The sequence below is a fragment of the Rattus norvegicus genome, chromosome 20 (assembly GCF_021556685.1).
Source record: "Rattus norvegicus strain SHRSP/BbbUtx chromosome 20, alternate assembly SHRSP_T2T, whole genome shotgun sequence".
NCBI lineage: Eukaryota > Metazoa > Chordata > Mammalia > Rodentia > Muridae > Rattus > Rattus norvegicus.
Window position 1 is genome coordinate 32,131,288 of NC_141553.1, and position 12,769 is coordinate 32,144,056.

At 39.2% G+C, this 12,769-nt stretch overlaps 1 protein-coding gene across 1 annotated transcript in view; it reads left to right on the forward strand.

Moving 5' to 3' along the window:
* Window positions 1-656: 656 nt before the first annotated feature.
* Rfx6 (regulatory factor X, 6) overlaps window positions 657-12,769 on the forward strand; it is a 53,484-nt gene continuing 41,371 nt past the window's right edge. The window contains exons 1-4 of the mRNA NM_001414918.1: window positions 657-909; window positions 1,160-1,316; window positions 4,479-4,602; window positions 6,311-6,372. Of these exons, the coding sequence (NP_001401847.1) occupies window positions 702-909; window positions 1,160-1,316; window positions 4,479-4,602; window positions 6,311-6,372 (551 nt within the window). The 5' untranslated portion in view covers window positions 657-701. The remainder of the gene's footprint in view (window positions 910-1,159; window positions 1,317-4,478; window positions 4,603-6,310; window positions 6,373-12,769) is intronic.

Sequence of the window (12,769 nt, forward strand, 5' to 3'; positions counted from 1 at the left end):
ATGCACATACAAGTATGAACGGGGACTCGTCTTTTCCTCTAATCTCGAGAATTTAGAGGGGGTGTGAGGCCCAAGTATCCAAAATACCAAGCAGTGTCTCTGTCCTCCAGCCACTGAGAAGGGTGCTCCTCAATTCTCGCATTATTCTGGGGATACATCTGACCCAGGCTGTACAAAGACTGGCTGCCCAAGGAAGGTTACTCTGGGTTTTATTTCCGTCCATCCTATACTCAAGCCAAGGCTGACCTGGCAGGTGCCTGGGTTAAGTCTCCAAGAGTCTATAGGGACAGTTGAAGTTGCTTGTCCCACTAGAGAGGAGAGTTGAGCTTTAGAGGATTCTTCAGGAAGTTTGCAGTAGAGAAGTGGTCCTGGGTCTAGAACGAGGCAAGAGAGAACAGAAGAGGAAAGCGCTCCGTGTGATTGACAGCCGACGTGGAAGTGAACTAACTGGGAGGAAGCTTCTGCCCAGACCCGGACACTTGGAGAAAAGACAGCGTCGCCTCCGCCCTCCTCCACCCCGCCATCTGTGCGGTATCTGTCCACCCGGTCCCCTCTCCGCCATCGGGGGCTCGGGAGCCTGCTCAGCCGCCACAGGTTCCCCAGCCCCGCCCCGCCCCGCCCTGCCCCGCCCCGCCCCGGGCTCGGGGCTCCACACCGAGCTCCGCCAGGCTCCGGGTGCCGAGGTCCGGGCGGTGGGAAGGATGGCTAAGGTCCGGGAACTGGAGGAAACCTTCGTGCACGAGCAGCCTTCGCCCCAACTTCCCTCCGAGATCGCGGAGGAGTGCGGCGCTCAGCTGCTCGGCAAGGGCTTGCTGGTCTACTCCGAGGAGAGCGCTTACCTGGTGGCCAGCGCCCGGAGCAGCGAGGAGAAAGACGGGGATCTCGGGCTGCAGGTTGGAGTTAAATCAGGTGAGTGCTCCATTCGCCCTGCCGCGGTGCTGAGTCCTAAGGATGCCAACAATAAAAAAGAAAACACACTCTGAACACACATAGAGTGCTCTCTCGGAACCATTTTATTTCACCAGGAAAACTGTTAACTCTGAGGGCTTTGCTCAACTCCTGCCTTGCTCCTCCTTGGGTGCAAAGCAGGCAGGTGTGGAGGTCACTGGACTGATCGCGTGTTCTCTTGTTCTTTGTCACTCCGAAAACTCGCCCTCAGAAATGCATTTAAACAATGGCAACTTTTCCTCGGAGGAAGACGATGCAGACACTCAGGAAAGCAAGACCAAAGCCACCGACCCACAGCTCTCTCAGAAGAAGAGCATCACCCAGATCATGAAGGACAAGAAGAAGCAGACTCAGCTCACCCTGCAGTGGTAAGCTGGCCCTGGCGCCCGCACAGGCTGACGTCCACCAGCCCGTGTCTCTAGGACCCTGCCTTTCCCCAACTTGCTTCTCATTAAAACTTCCACAAGTTTAAAAGACCCACGAGAAATGCATCTATTTTCTTGCATTGCTTATGCACACAGAGACCTATTCTGACCCTGATGAAAGACGGGATATATTTTTGACTTAAACCACGGGTTCTTCACATGTAAGCTGTGATGAATTTTTCTGTGATTGTTCAGTTAGCATAAAATGCATTTCTTTGATATTTTTATGCTTTCGAGATATAATTCTTCAGAACAAAAAAAGGAAGGCTCTTAACTCTGCTTTAATCCGTAAGAGGGCAGTTACTGTGTCAGTCAGAAAACAGATGGATTGAGTTAGAAGTACAAAACGGAAAAAAAAATCACTCAAGCTGTCCTGAGTAAATAATTTTTAGTTTTTACAGCATATAGCATACATGATTTACTATAATAAAACATCACAAATTGGCTTTTTGCCTCAAATCTTTTAAAACTGAGAAATTATCAGCAGGTCTACATATGAAGTGTGTTTTGTAATACTTGCTACAAAAGGAAGAGATATATAAATAAGAACGTGTCATTAAGAACCCTTGCATAATGTGAAGCATTAGGACCACAAATTTCTATCTATCTATCTATCTATCTATCTATCTATCTATCTATCTAATTTATTATTATCTAAGAATTAGAAAAATAGGATCTATAAATGCTTGTAAACTTTATTTTTGATATTTAAACATTAAGTTCTAATTTTTATAGCCTGAGGTTCTGAAAGTATATGCCTGAACCCTTTCAGTGTCTGAAATAGAAAATAAATATGCCTGTAAAATTACATTTTAACTGATAAAGTGTGGTGTGATGATTACTAGTTGAAAACACCCCAAAACTGTAAATAATTGAGAAATTACCTGCAATATTTAGGAAAGAACTACTGTCATCAGGACAGTTTGGAAAAAATGTTTAATTTTGAATTTATTTTAAAGGATTTTGAAAGATCACTCTGAGGCTTTCAGTTCAAATTAAGTACTTATAAACAATCTTGAATTTGTCAAAATTCGTACCATACATATGCCTAGCTTAACTCAGTGTTTTGAAGATAAAACAATAAATATAAAAACAACTACCCAAATAGATGGATTGTGGGTATTATATTCCTACCTTTAAACTGAAAAATTTAAATAGCTGTTTCTTTCTCATAAGATTATTCATTTTTGAAGACTATAGAGCTCATTTTACTAATCTTCTGAAGCAAATGAATGTTATACATTTTTTTAAACCCCAAATTCCTTAGATTTTAAGGAATCCATGAGGCTATAGAATTGCGGTTGGAGTGTTAAAAATTAGAACTGAAAATCAAAGCAAAAATATGACATTAACTCCAGCTCTTATTGTCAGTTAGCTATTCAATTTTAAATAGGTGAATTTATTTGTTTTGAAATACTATATCCTAGCTGGTTTGAATCTTTTTAATTAAAAAAAATTAATGTTTGAATTTCAAGGAATAGGTCCCCTAACTTTTATTTTGAGTGCATCGAGAGTCTGTATGTAAAGTCTTAAAGGACTTCATCCAGTTTTATTCTGAATAATGCTGCATACTGCATTGCTTTTGTGTTGTAAATGATTATGCTTTATTAAACATGAAATTAATATATAAGTACATTTTAAGAAAAATAATTTACTGAAAACCTTGAAAAAGAAGGGAACAGAATCTAGAAGCTTTGGTTTCTAGATTGTCATCCAGATGATTGGAACACAGATTATTTAACACATGTAGTTGAAATTAAGTGGAGATCTACCCAGATTTTCAAAGCTTATATAGTCATATCTACACTACAGAGTTGGGATTGTATATGTTATGTATATGGAGGCTTTTATAGACATTGCCTTGGTTATATCTGATAATTTAGATGAATATAGGTGTAATCACAGTAGAGGTGTAAGAGTAGAAATAGACCGTTATCATCGCAGCTTCAGTGAAGTGAGTTTACCCTGCTATCTTTTCCAAACAAATACACTACCTTCGGTTGCTCAGTAGTTTGCGGATGAAGTAAGGGTGTGTGAGCTTTGACGGGCCGAAGCCCGGCAGCCCTTCCAAACTGAAGATGTTCTAAAAGACAGCATCTTTAATCTCACCATTCATAGTCCTAGATCAATGAGTAAACTACTGAGCATTGGAGACTTAGACAGAAGTAAGACCTGGTATTTGAACTGATGGCCTGGAAGGAGTGGTTTCCACGTTAACATCACATTGTAACTGTACTAACGGGTGTTCACTGTGGATTTTACTCTTCTAACATTAACCCTTATGATTGTGTTCATGTGCTTACAAGTATGTGCTTGCTTACAACATAAACATACTGTCCCAGAGCTCCCGTGGGTCAGGCGTCTAGACAGGTCACCTTGTCATACTCACACCTTGTCATACTAAGTTCATACTCACACCAAGTAGAAATGAAGAAATTATTTGTTGGTCCTGACAGTTCACGCTAGACCTTTCAACTCTTGTTTCTCTATTGGTTGTTGACAGAATTTATTCCCTGAACTGTAGAACCAAGGCCCTTAGTGCTTATGGATTACCTACCATTCTCCTAGAGATGGTCCTCTTCAAGAAATTATCACTTGCTTCTCCAGATCCGTGGGGGTGTCTGCTCCTACTTAAGATCGTCCTTCTGCTTCTGACTCCCAGACATTGTTCTAGGGCTTGCCAAGTGAAATGGTATCATCAAGAGAATTTCCTTACCGAGGGAATGAATGAACACTTATTATAATCTTCATAGACATTTTTAAAGGCCACTGGTATGTTTTGATTATTTAAACATTGGATAGTGACAATGGTGTAAGGAGTGTATATCTATACACTCCTTGACACAAACATCAGTTTATGGTGGTTTAATGGAAATCACATGCAAATTCTTCTCTTAGCAATTCTGAAATGTACAGCACATAACTTTTTGCTTATTTCATCCTGGTATTATTTTTAAATAGCAACCAGAACAAAGAAAGTCTCATGTATATGTACTCATTAACTCACTTTTATATAGTCTGTTTTCAGAACTAGCATTAGGTCATTGAGGGGGCGGGGAGGTAATAGTGAAAAAGTTTGACCTAATTCTTGGCCTTTTCTCTCAGGCTTGAAGACAACTACATTGTATGTGAAGGAGTTTGCCTCCCACGGTGCATTCTTTATGCTCACTATTTAGATTTCTGCAGGAAAGAGAAACTGGAACCAGCCTGTGCAGCCACCTTTGGAAAGGTATATGACACATATTGGCTATACTGCCTTATAGCTAACATTGGGGGAACCATGTGTAACTAAATTTACCTAAATGAGTTCTCTTAGACAATGTTAAGACATTTGCTTTGCAGGTAGAAATGAAATCTATGTTTGGAAGCGCTATATGTGTCTATCTTGATTTTTCTTTCTGAGTCTCAGATCACTGGCTGCCAGATCTAATGTGAGCTCAAGGCAAGTTCCACAAAAAAGTAGCATGTTTCTTCAAAGAGAGTAAATTCAAGAGATTGGTATAAACTATATATGAAAAGGAAAGCAAATGAAGATAAACCCATAAATGCAGGCTTTTCTTATTATTTATATAGACCAAATATTTGAGTTTTTGACAGATTTTCATTCTATCACTTAAGTAGTTGTTCTTAGTCTTTGCCTTAGTTTGATTATGTCCATACCACAGAATTAACATATTTTTTATAATGGGATTGGTTATACTTCTGTGTTTTGGATTTCTATCATTAGGGTGGGAATCTATAAATCTGACCCTGGATGGCTTATATATGTTGATATCCTTTTGAGAACTAGAGAACAATATCAATTGCTTGGTAAGGCCTTCATCTTTGAAACCTCTTCCAGTCATCTGTTGTCTGGGACTCTAGGACGTCTTAGAACTCTATGGAGTTTGGCTTTCAAGCATTACAGTTCCAAAGTCCAAATCCTAACCTGTAGAAGACTCATTGTTCAGAAATTAATGAGTGTTATGGCCCATGTTTTCAGGTTTTCTGGGAGAGGACGGAGACAGGTGATTGATATACAGATATGTAACAGGGATATACCCCAGGCTGACCTTAAACTCATTATCTGGCTCAGGTTGGCCTTGAACTTGCGATCCCCCTGCTCACCCTGTTGCGTGATGGATTTATAGACGTGTGTCATTCTACCCAGCTCACCACTTGAAAAGTAGACCAATGCCTTACCCTTAAAGAAGCAGTTTATTTTGGGAGCAAGAGAGATTCCCTCCGTGGTTAAAAGAACTGACTGCTCTTCCAAATAAACCCCGTAACTCCAGTTCCAGGGCATCTCATGCCTCTTCTGGCCCCTGTGGGCACTGCATGCCTGTACACAGACAAACATGCTGTCAAAACACCTATCCATATAAAATAAAATAATACCAGGAAGTATTTGATTATTTTGAAAACATGTTTTCTTACAGAGACAGTGTGTTGTAGAGCATGTTTCTTGAGGGGCCTAGGATCTAGCCATGCCTGTGATTAGCTTATGGTGATACTTGCTGGTAAAGAATCTCCTCAAGGCTTCATATACCCTCTAAAGCTGGATGAAACAGCTTCCGATGTCCATAATAGCAGTATCATTTTTTTGAGACTACCCTATGATGATAAGGCCTAAGTGGGAATCAGAGCACCTTGGACGTCCAATTAAAGTAGAAGTAATTAACCCATCAGATTGTCCATGGAGCTCTCTTAAGATCCAAGGATCTCTTCAGAATGGTGATGGATATTTAGTACAGGTAAACCTCTGGTTGGAATTATTACAAAGGAATCTAAACAATCCTTCTTTGGCATAAATAAAGTAACTATGATAATTGATGTATTTCTTATCAATACATGCATATTACTTTGTTCCTTTTAGTTTACCATTTACTTTCTTCAATTAGGGTACGAGTGCTTTGCATTAGAACTATACATATTCTAAATCCTGTCTTTCTTTTTAGACAATTCGCCAAAAATTTCCCCTCCTGACAACAAGAAGACTTGGAACAAGAGGTCATTCAAAGTAAGAACAGAATAATAGGTTTCTCCTTTATAATTATAGACATAAAGTAACATTGTCTTAGTGAATGGAATTTCATATTTTCTTCTTAATCAGGTATATGCTAATGAACTATAAGAACTAACACATATATATTATTTAGAAAGCAAAATTTACAAAGACTACTCATAATATTTATCATGCTTCCTCCTGAAGTACGTGAAGTGAATAGTCTTGGCAAAGTCACCAATGTCTTGAACAAAATATGTACAAGACAAACTTTAATGAGCAAGGAGACTGACAACATCTCCTAAAGGATAAGGTCAGTAGCACAAGGGAGCCCTGGCATGCTTCAAGTTCCTCCTCAACTGTTGTCATCCAGATGGTCATTTTAGTCAAGTAATCTCTCTATATATACATATAAACATACAATGGGCTGTATGCGTCATGCCCTTTGACGTTCTTGGATATTCTTTCGTAACTCTCTGTAGATCACCATTAACCCATGCACACCAGTGGTTCATCTGTCCACGCTTTCATTTTTGAACAGAATCAGATCTTCCACATTGAAAAAAACATCAGGTCAGACCTGACATATCCTCCACCACTTTTTGTTTATCTTCTCTTTGCTGTTCCTCGAAAGACTAGTTATCAGTTGTTGTGGTTTGCCTTGGAGTTCTCTCTGAATTTGTAAAATAAAGGCAAGAGCTCGAGATTTGGGCAGAGGGAGGAGTCGGGAGCGAGAGGGGAGGAGTCAGGGGAGGAGAGGAGTCAGGAGAGGGGAGGAGTCAGGAGAGGGGAGGAGTCAGGCGGGGGAGGAGTCAGGAGAGGGGAGGAGTCAGGAGAGGGGAGGAATCGGGAGCGAGAGGGGAGGGGTCAGGAGGGGGAGGAGTCAGGGGAGAGAAAGGAAAGAAGTGAGGAGAGAGTTGTCCTGGGAGAAGGAGAAGCTGGAGACCTGGCAAATAAAAGGTGCAAGGGATGAGGGATTTGGGAGCTAGGAATAGGACAGTGTAGGGTGGATCTGCCCAATCTAGACGCTAGATTGTTTTCATATTAATTGAGTTGCGTTTTCTTTGTACTGGCGGATTCGGGTTGGAGAGGAAACTGCAACAAACTGCAACAATCAGTCACAGTTCCCAGTGATAGGTACCTTACTCTGCCAGAACGCTTCTGTTTCTGGGTAAAACCCAAATAGCCTGTTTCTATGATTACTCGGCTTTTGCCTACTGCCTAGCACTTGCTCCTTCCGACAACTTCCCTCTTCGACACAGAACCTTGACCTATGGGTTCCGAGTCACTTCACAGTCCCCCCCCCCCCCAGTAACCCCGCCCCCATCTTTCTAGCTTGCAGGCAGTCTCCTGGATTCCAGTACAGTGCTGACCCACAAGGTAGCCTTATCTTAGTTTAAATTTTCCTGCTAATCATAGCAAAAGAGTAGAAATCAACAAGTGAAATTAATTTCAATAAAGTTTTGCTTAACTCGGTATAGAAAAAAATTCAGTGTGTAATCTATATAAAATTTTGAGAAGATATTTTGTTTTGTTCATAATGAGTTTTTAAAATCCCATGCATAGTTTGCACATTTCTGTTCAAAGCTAGCCACAGTTCAGATGTTTCCTCCTTGTACAGCAGCTGCCTTTCACTGGCCAGCTCTGGTCACGTGCAAAAAATTAACTCCTAATTTTTGAATTCTCCTCAAGTTGTCTTTCTTTATTCTCAGTTTTGTAGTGTCATCTTGACTCTCTAGTCATTCAATACAGAGTTTCCACACTGAATTTCTGAAGTTCTACTCCATCCAATTTCTACTCTTAAAGACAGTTTCTTACCTTGACATGCAAAGTGTATTATGACTTAGTTTCAACCTGTTTTTCTCCCTTATTGTTTATCTCTCAGTTGTTAGTATATTGCTATGTCTGTCCTGAAATTATTACCCCATTCCCTTTTGAATCATCCAAATGCCTTTCTTCTATGTTAGTTTCCCCTGCTGAAGACGTTCTTGCCTTTGTATGTATTTTGAAATCTTAGTCACTTAAAGGTATGTGTTATGAAGCTTCTCTTTTGAATGTTCTCTTATTCCGTTTTTTTGGGTAGGTTCTTTGCACTCTCATAGCTGTTGATCAGAATCTATCTAAATATGATATTAATTTAGCTGCTTCCTAAGCAGATACTATTTTGAGGTCAGATACTTTTTCTCCTTCATTTTCAGTCCTTCCTGTTGTCTCACACATACTTTATTATCAATCAATACTTACTTTGCTGATTTTAAGTAATTTAAAAAATACTATGGCCTGTGAAAGAAGAGTAAAATGCCACACTGGGGAAAAAGCCTTTTCCTTCTAACTAAGTCTAACTAAGTCTTTGTCAAGCTTGGCTCAGTCCGGTTTGATGATTTCTAAAGCACTATACTGTGAAGGTAGAGGTGAGATCAGGTAGTGTTTGAAGTAGAAAGATAGAGGGCAGAGAGGCAAAGCAACATAAGCAATCCTCTTGACAGGATCTAGAAGAGGGTGGGTGGGCAGGCTGCAGAGAAGGTCAATTAATCCCAGAAGAAGCCTTTAGGATTAGAGATGAATCATTAACTATGGCCCTTGTGACACAGCCACACTCCTGTTCTTACGTTGATATAGCAACATTTGGTGACTTCTGGCAACTTATTTGATAATTAAGAGCCATTGACATGATCAAGGCCTAACGATTTGATATACCAAATTGTTTTTCTGCCTTATTGGTATACCATTTGCGTTTTATGACATGGCCCTTTTGGGCATTTTTATATTGTGAGTAGAAATAGCGCCCACAGTGTAAACAAAGTATGTCAAAGATAAAGCGAAGATCATGTTAGAAATGGTAATACCCTGATATGATTATTCATATTCAGGGGGCGTACCTATTTTTGCTTCTAAAAGACATCTTCAGATTTTACTTTGGAAGACGGTACATCTAAGACATCATGCCTGATGACTGGGACATGAGTTAAAGATGAACACATCAGGCTGAATTCAATGCTTCCATATGTAAGTGTATGAGAGTGGCCAGATCACTCAGCCTTTATCAGAAGAGTGGGCTGTGATACCTTATAACATTATTTTGAGAATGAAATAAAATTTAAATAATATTAATGGACAGTCAAGTACACCTTCCACCTTATGATGATACTCTTTTTATAAGAGAAAATTCTGACTGAAAACATCAAAAATCAACAATGCAATGAAGTTATTGTCTATTGAATTGTACACACACACACACACACACACAAACACATACACACAAACACACACACACCACACAAACACACACACAACACACACACAACACCCCCCCACACCACACACAAACACACACACCACACATCACACACACACATGCATACATACGCACATACACACACACACCACACACACATGCATACACACACACACACACACCACAGACACACACACACACCACACACACACTACACACACACACACACACAAACACATACACACAAACACACACACACCACACAAACACACACACAACACACACACAACACCCCCCCACACCACACACAAACACACACACCACACATCACACACACACATGCATACATACGCACATACACACACACACCACACACACATGCATACACACACCACACACACACTACACACAAACACACACACCACACATACACATATACACCCCCCACACACATTTCTTAGATCTAATCCTTTCAATAATGATACAAGATAGGAATTGTGTTTTTTATAAATAAGGAAACTATAGTTAGAAGGTTATTGTGATTAAGTCCACAAGGATACAATCCTAACAACACTGGCGTTCATTCCAAGTTTCAACAGACTCTAAAGTATATGCTTTATCAAGTAGTAGAAGTAAGAAAAGCACTTGTTTCTACTATCAATCAAATTACCAAAACAATTAATTAAACTTTATATTGTTTTCATCTTTGTAAATTCAAATTTTAATTAATTTTGTACTGCTCAAGCAGTTTTTAAGAGTAGCTACTATTACATTCTTCCTCAAAGACAGTAATATTTTATTAATCTTTAATAACTAATTTTAGTGATATATATTTTGTATGAAAGCAAATTTGCACAACCAATGAACTCCATGCTTTCTAATTTTAACCCTAAGCATCTTCGAGGTGAAACAATTATCTTCCAACTATTATTTCTGCTAGGTGTTGAGCATTTCATGGGTTTCAATTTTATAAAAAAATATTTTATGACGATTACAAACACGGACAACTGAGACAGAAATACAAAGGAAGTAATCTTACTTAGAAAAATCAGGAGACCATACTTCCTTCCAGAATTTTAATCAATTTTCTAGTAGTGTTGAGTAAGTTTTCAATTCTGCCATATTTTCATAGAGTAATCAAATTTTAAATATTTTGTTTGGGATGTCAAATGGAATTGGTGCTTGGCAATGATGGGTCTAAACAGCTCTTCTGGGTTCCGGATAGGAAGTAGGTGTCACAGTTTCTGAAACTGACCTCAAATGTACTTGGGATTCATGGAATCAAGTCTCTTTCCATTTCATAGCAATACGTGGACTCTACAGGTTGGCTGCATAGAGCTGCAGTTTCTTTCACATTTTTAAATTTAAGTTTTCAAAAAATGAAATTCTTTAGGTATCACAGAATAAATCATGTACATTTCACGATTATGAGTATTTTGGGGATGATTGATACATTCAATTAGAATTGAGGTACAAAGCATGGTTCTAAAGAGTTTTGGAGGTATAAAGTCTTATGAGATATATAAGGTGTTAGTTATGTATCGCTAAAGGATTTTCACTATTCATATTAATAAGCATTATATTGACAGTCTCAATAGTTGCTAGCCTTTGAGGATACAAATGAAACAAAAAAGCCGGTATGTGTCTTTGCTCAAAATAGATGAATAGTGTAAGAGATGTCATACGTATGCTCTTTAATACATACACATGTAAGAGATGTCATATGTGTGCTCTTTAATACATACACATGTACAAGGTACACCGTCTGAATCAAAGTTACATTTTAATTTCTGGTAGACTTTGATCAACCAAATCTTGGTTTTCAGACGTGATGGGCAAAAGCTATTATCTTATTTATTAGTGGTGATTTAGTGGGTTAATAAAAACTGATATGACAGCTGCTCTTATCACGGCAAGTTATTGCAAGTCCGCGGGCAGCTTAACCCTATCATTTCCTTATCGGTTATCATTTGTGCAGTGTAAACAACCAACATCGGGGCCACCCGCTCAGTGGGAACATATGTTTCGGGAATTCTGTATGAGAAGCGGTGAGGAAAAAGAGGAAGTGCGAGCATAGGTGGATTCTGATTAGCTGATGAGGAAAAGTGCTGGACAGAATGTCAACGTGCTGGCCACGAAGGAGAAATGTAATAGTTTCACTTAGTCTACTAAGAATCTGTTATAGTTATCTTATGAGCCCATGGATTAATTAATCATTCCTTTGTCTTCATAACTTATAAATGAGACCAATCACTTAACATAAAGTGTAAAGCAGAGGACAGTGGTGCTAATGAATAGATACAATATTGTTAGAAAATCAGAAAGACTAATTTTGTGATAAACTTTTTTTTCTAGACAACACAACTAATCCTACTCAGAATTTTAGTGTTAGAGAACCGTGATCTGCAGAATGGCCCACCAAACAGGCAGCAGGCAGAGATTATAACTAAGTCAAAACAGTGAAACAAATTTCATTCTCGTTCACCATGTATTAGCATATGTTACTTCGTTGTAATGTTCCTGGAAACATTTCCTAGCGAGGTTTATTTTAGCAAAATCTATTAATGACAAACATTGTAAAATGCTACAGCGGAGACGAAGAATCCGCACATACCCTGTGTGAACTCGCTCCTCCCAGTTTTACGGGGTTTATGTTTAACTCTAGGAAGACAGGGCCGCTCGTGCACTATCTCTGCTATTTTCTGAAAGACGCTAAATCATCACGAAGATGATAACGGGTGCTTTGTTAGACCAAAAGAAAGCTTAAGGGGAAAAGATTGGTTTATTTGCTCCCAAAGAAGCTTGGTATGAGACACTGGAGCACAGTGGTGGACAGAGTGAAATCCTGAGATCTGTGTCGCCCACAGTTTCCTTTCTAAACTTGCTGACCTCACATTGGTACTCTAAAGGATTTAAACATTCAGTTTTGGCTTTGCTCAAGTGTTTCATTGGTGACATGGAAATTCACAATGTCAGGTGTTTACTAAAAAAAAACAAAATTACTGGATTCAAGTTTATGTTTTATTGGTTTTCGAGTCTGTAGGACACAAACATTGATAAATGCCCAAGGATATCTTCAAATCTTAGTGCTTAAGCCACTGACAGAGATACTGATGATTACAGGGCTAAGGCTACAATGGGTAAATGGCCAAGAATGGAATTCGGTGGACAGAGAGA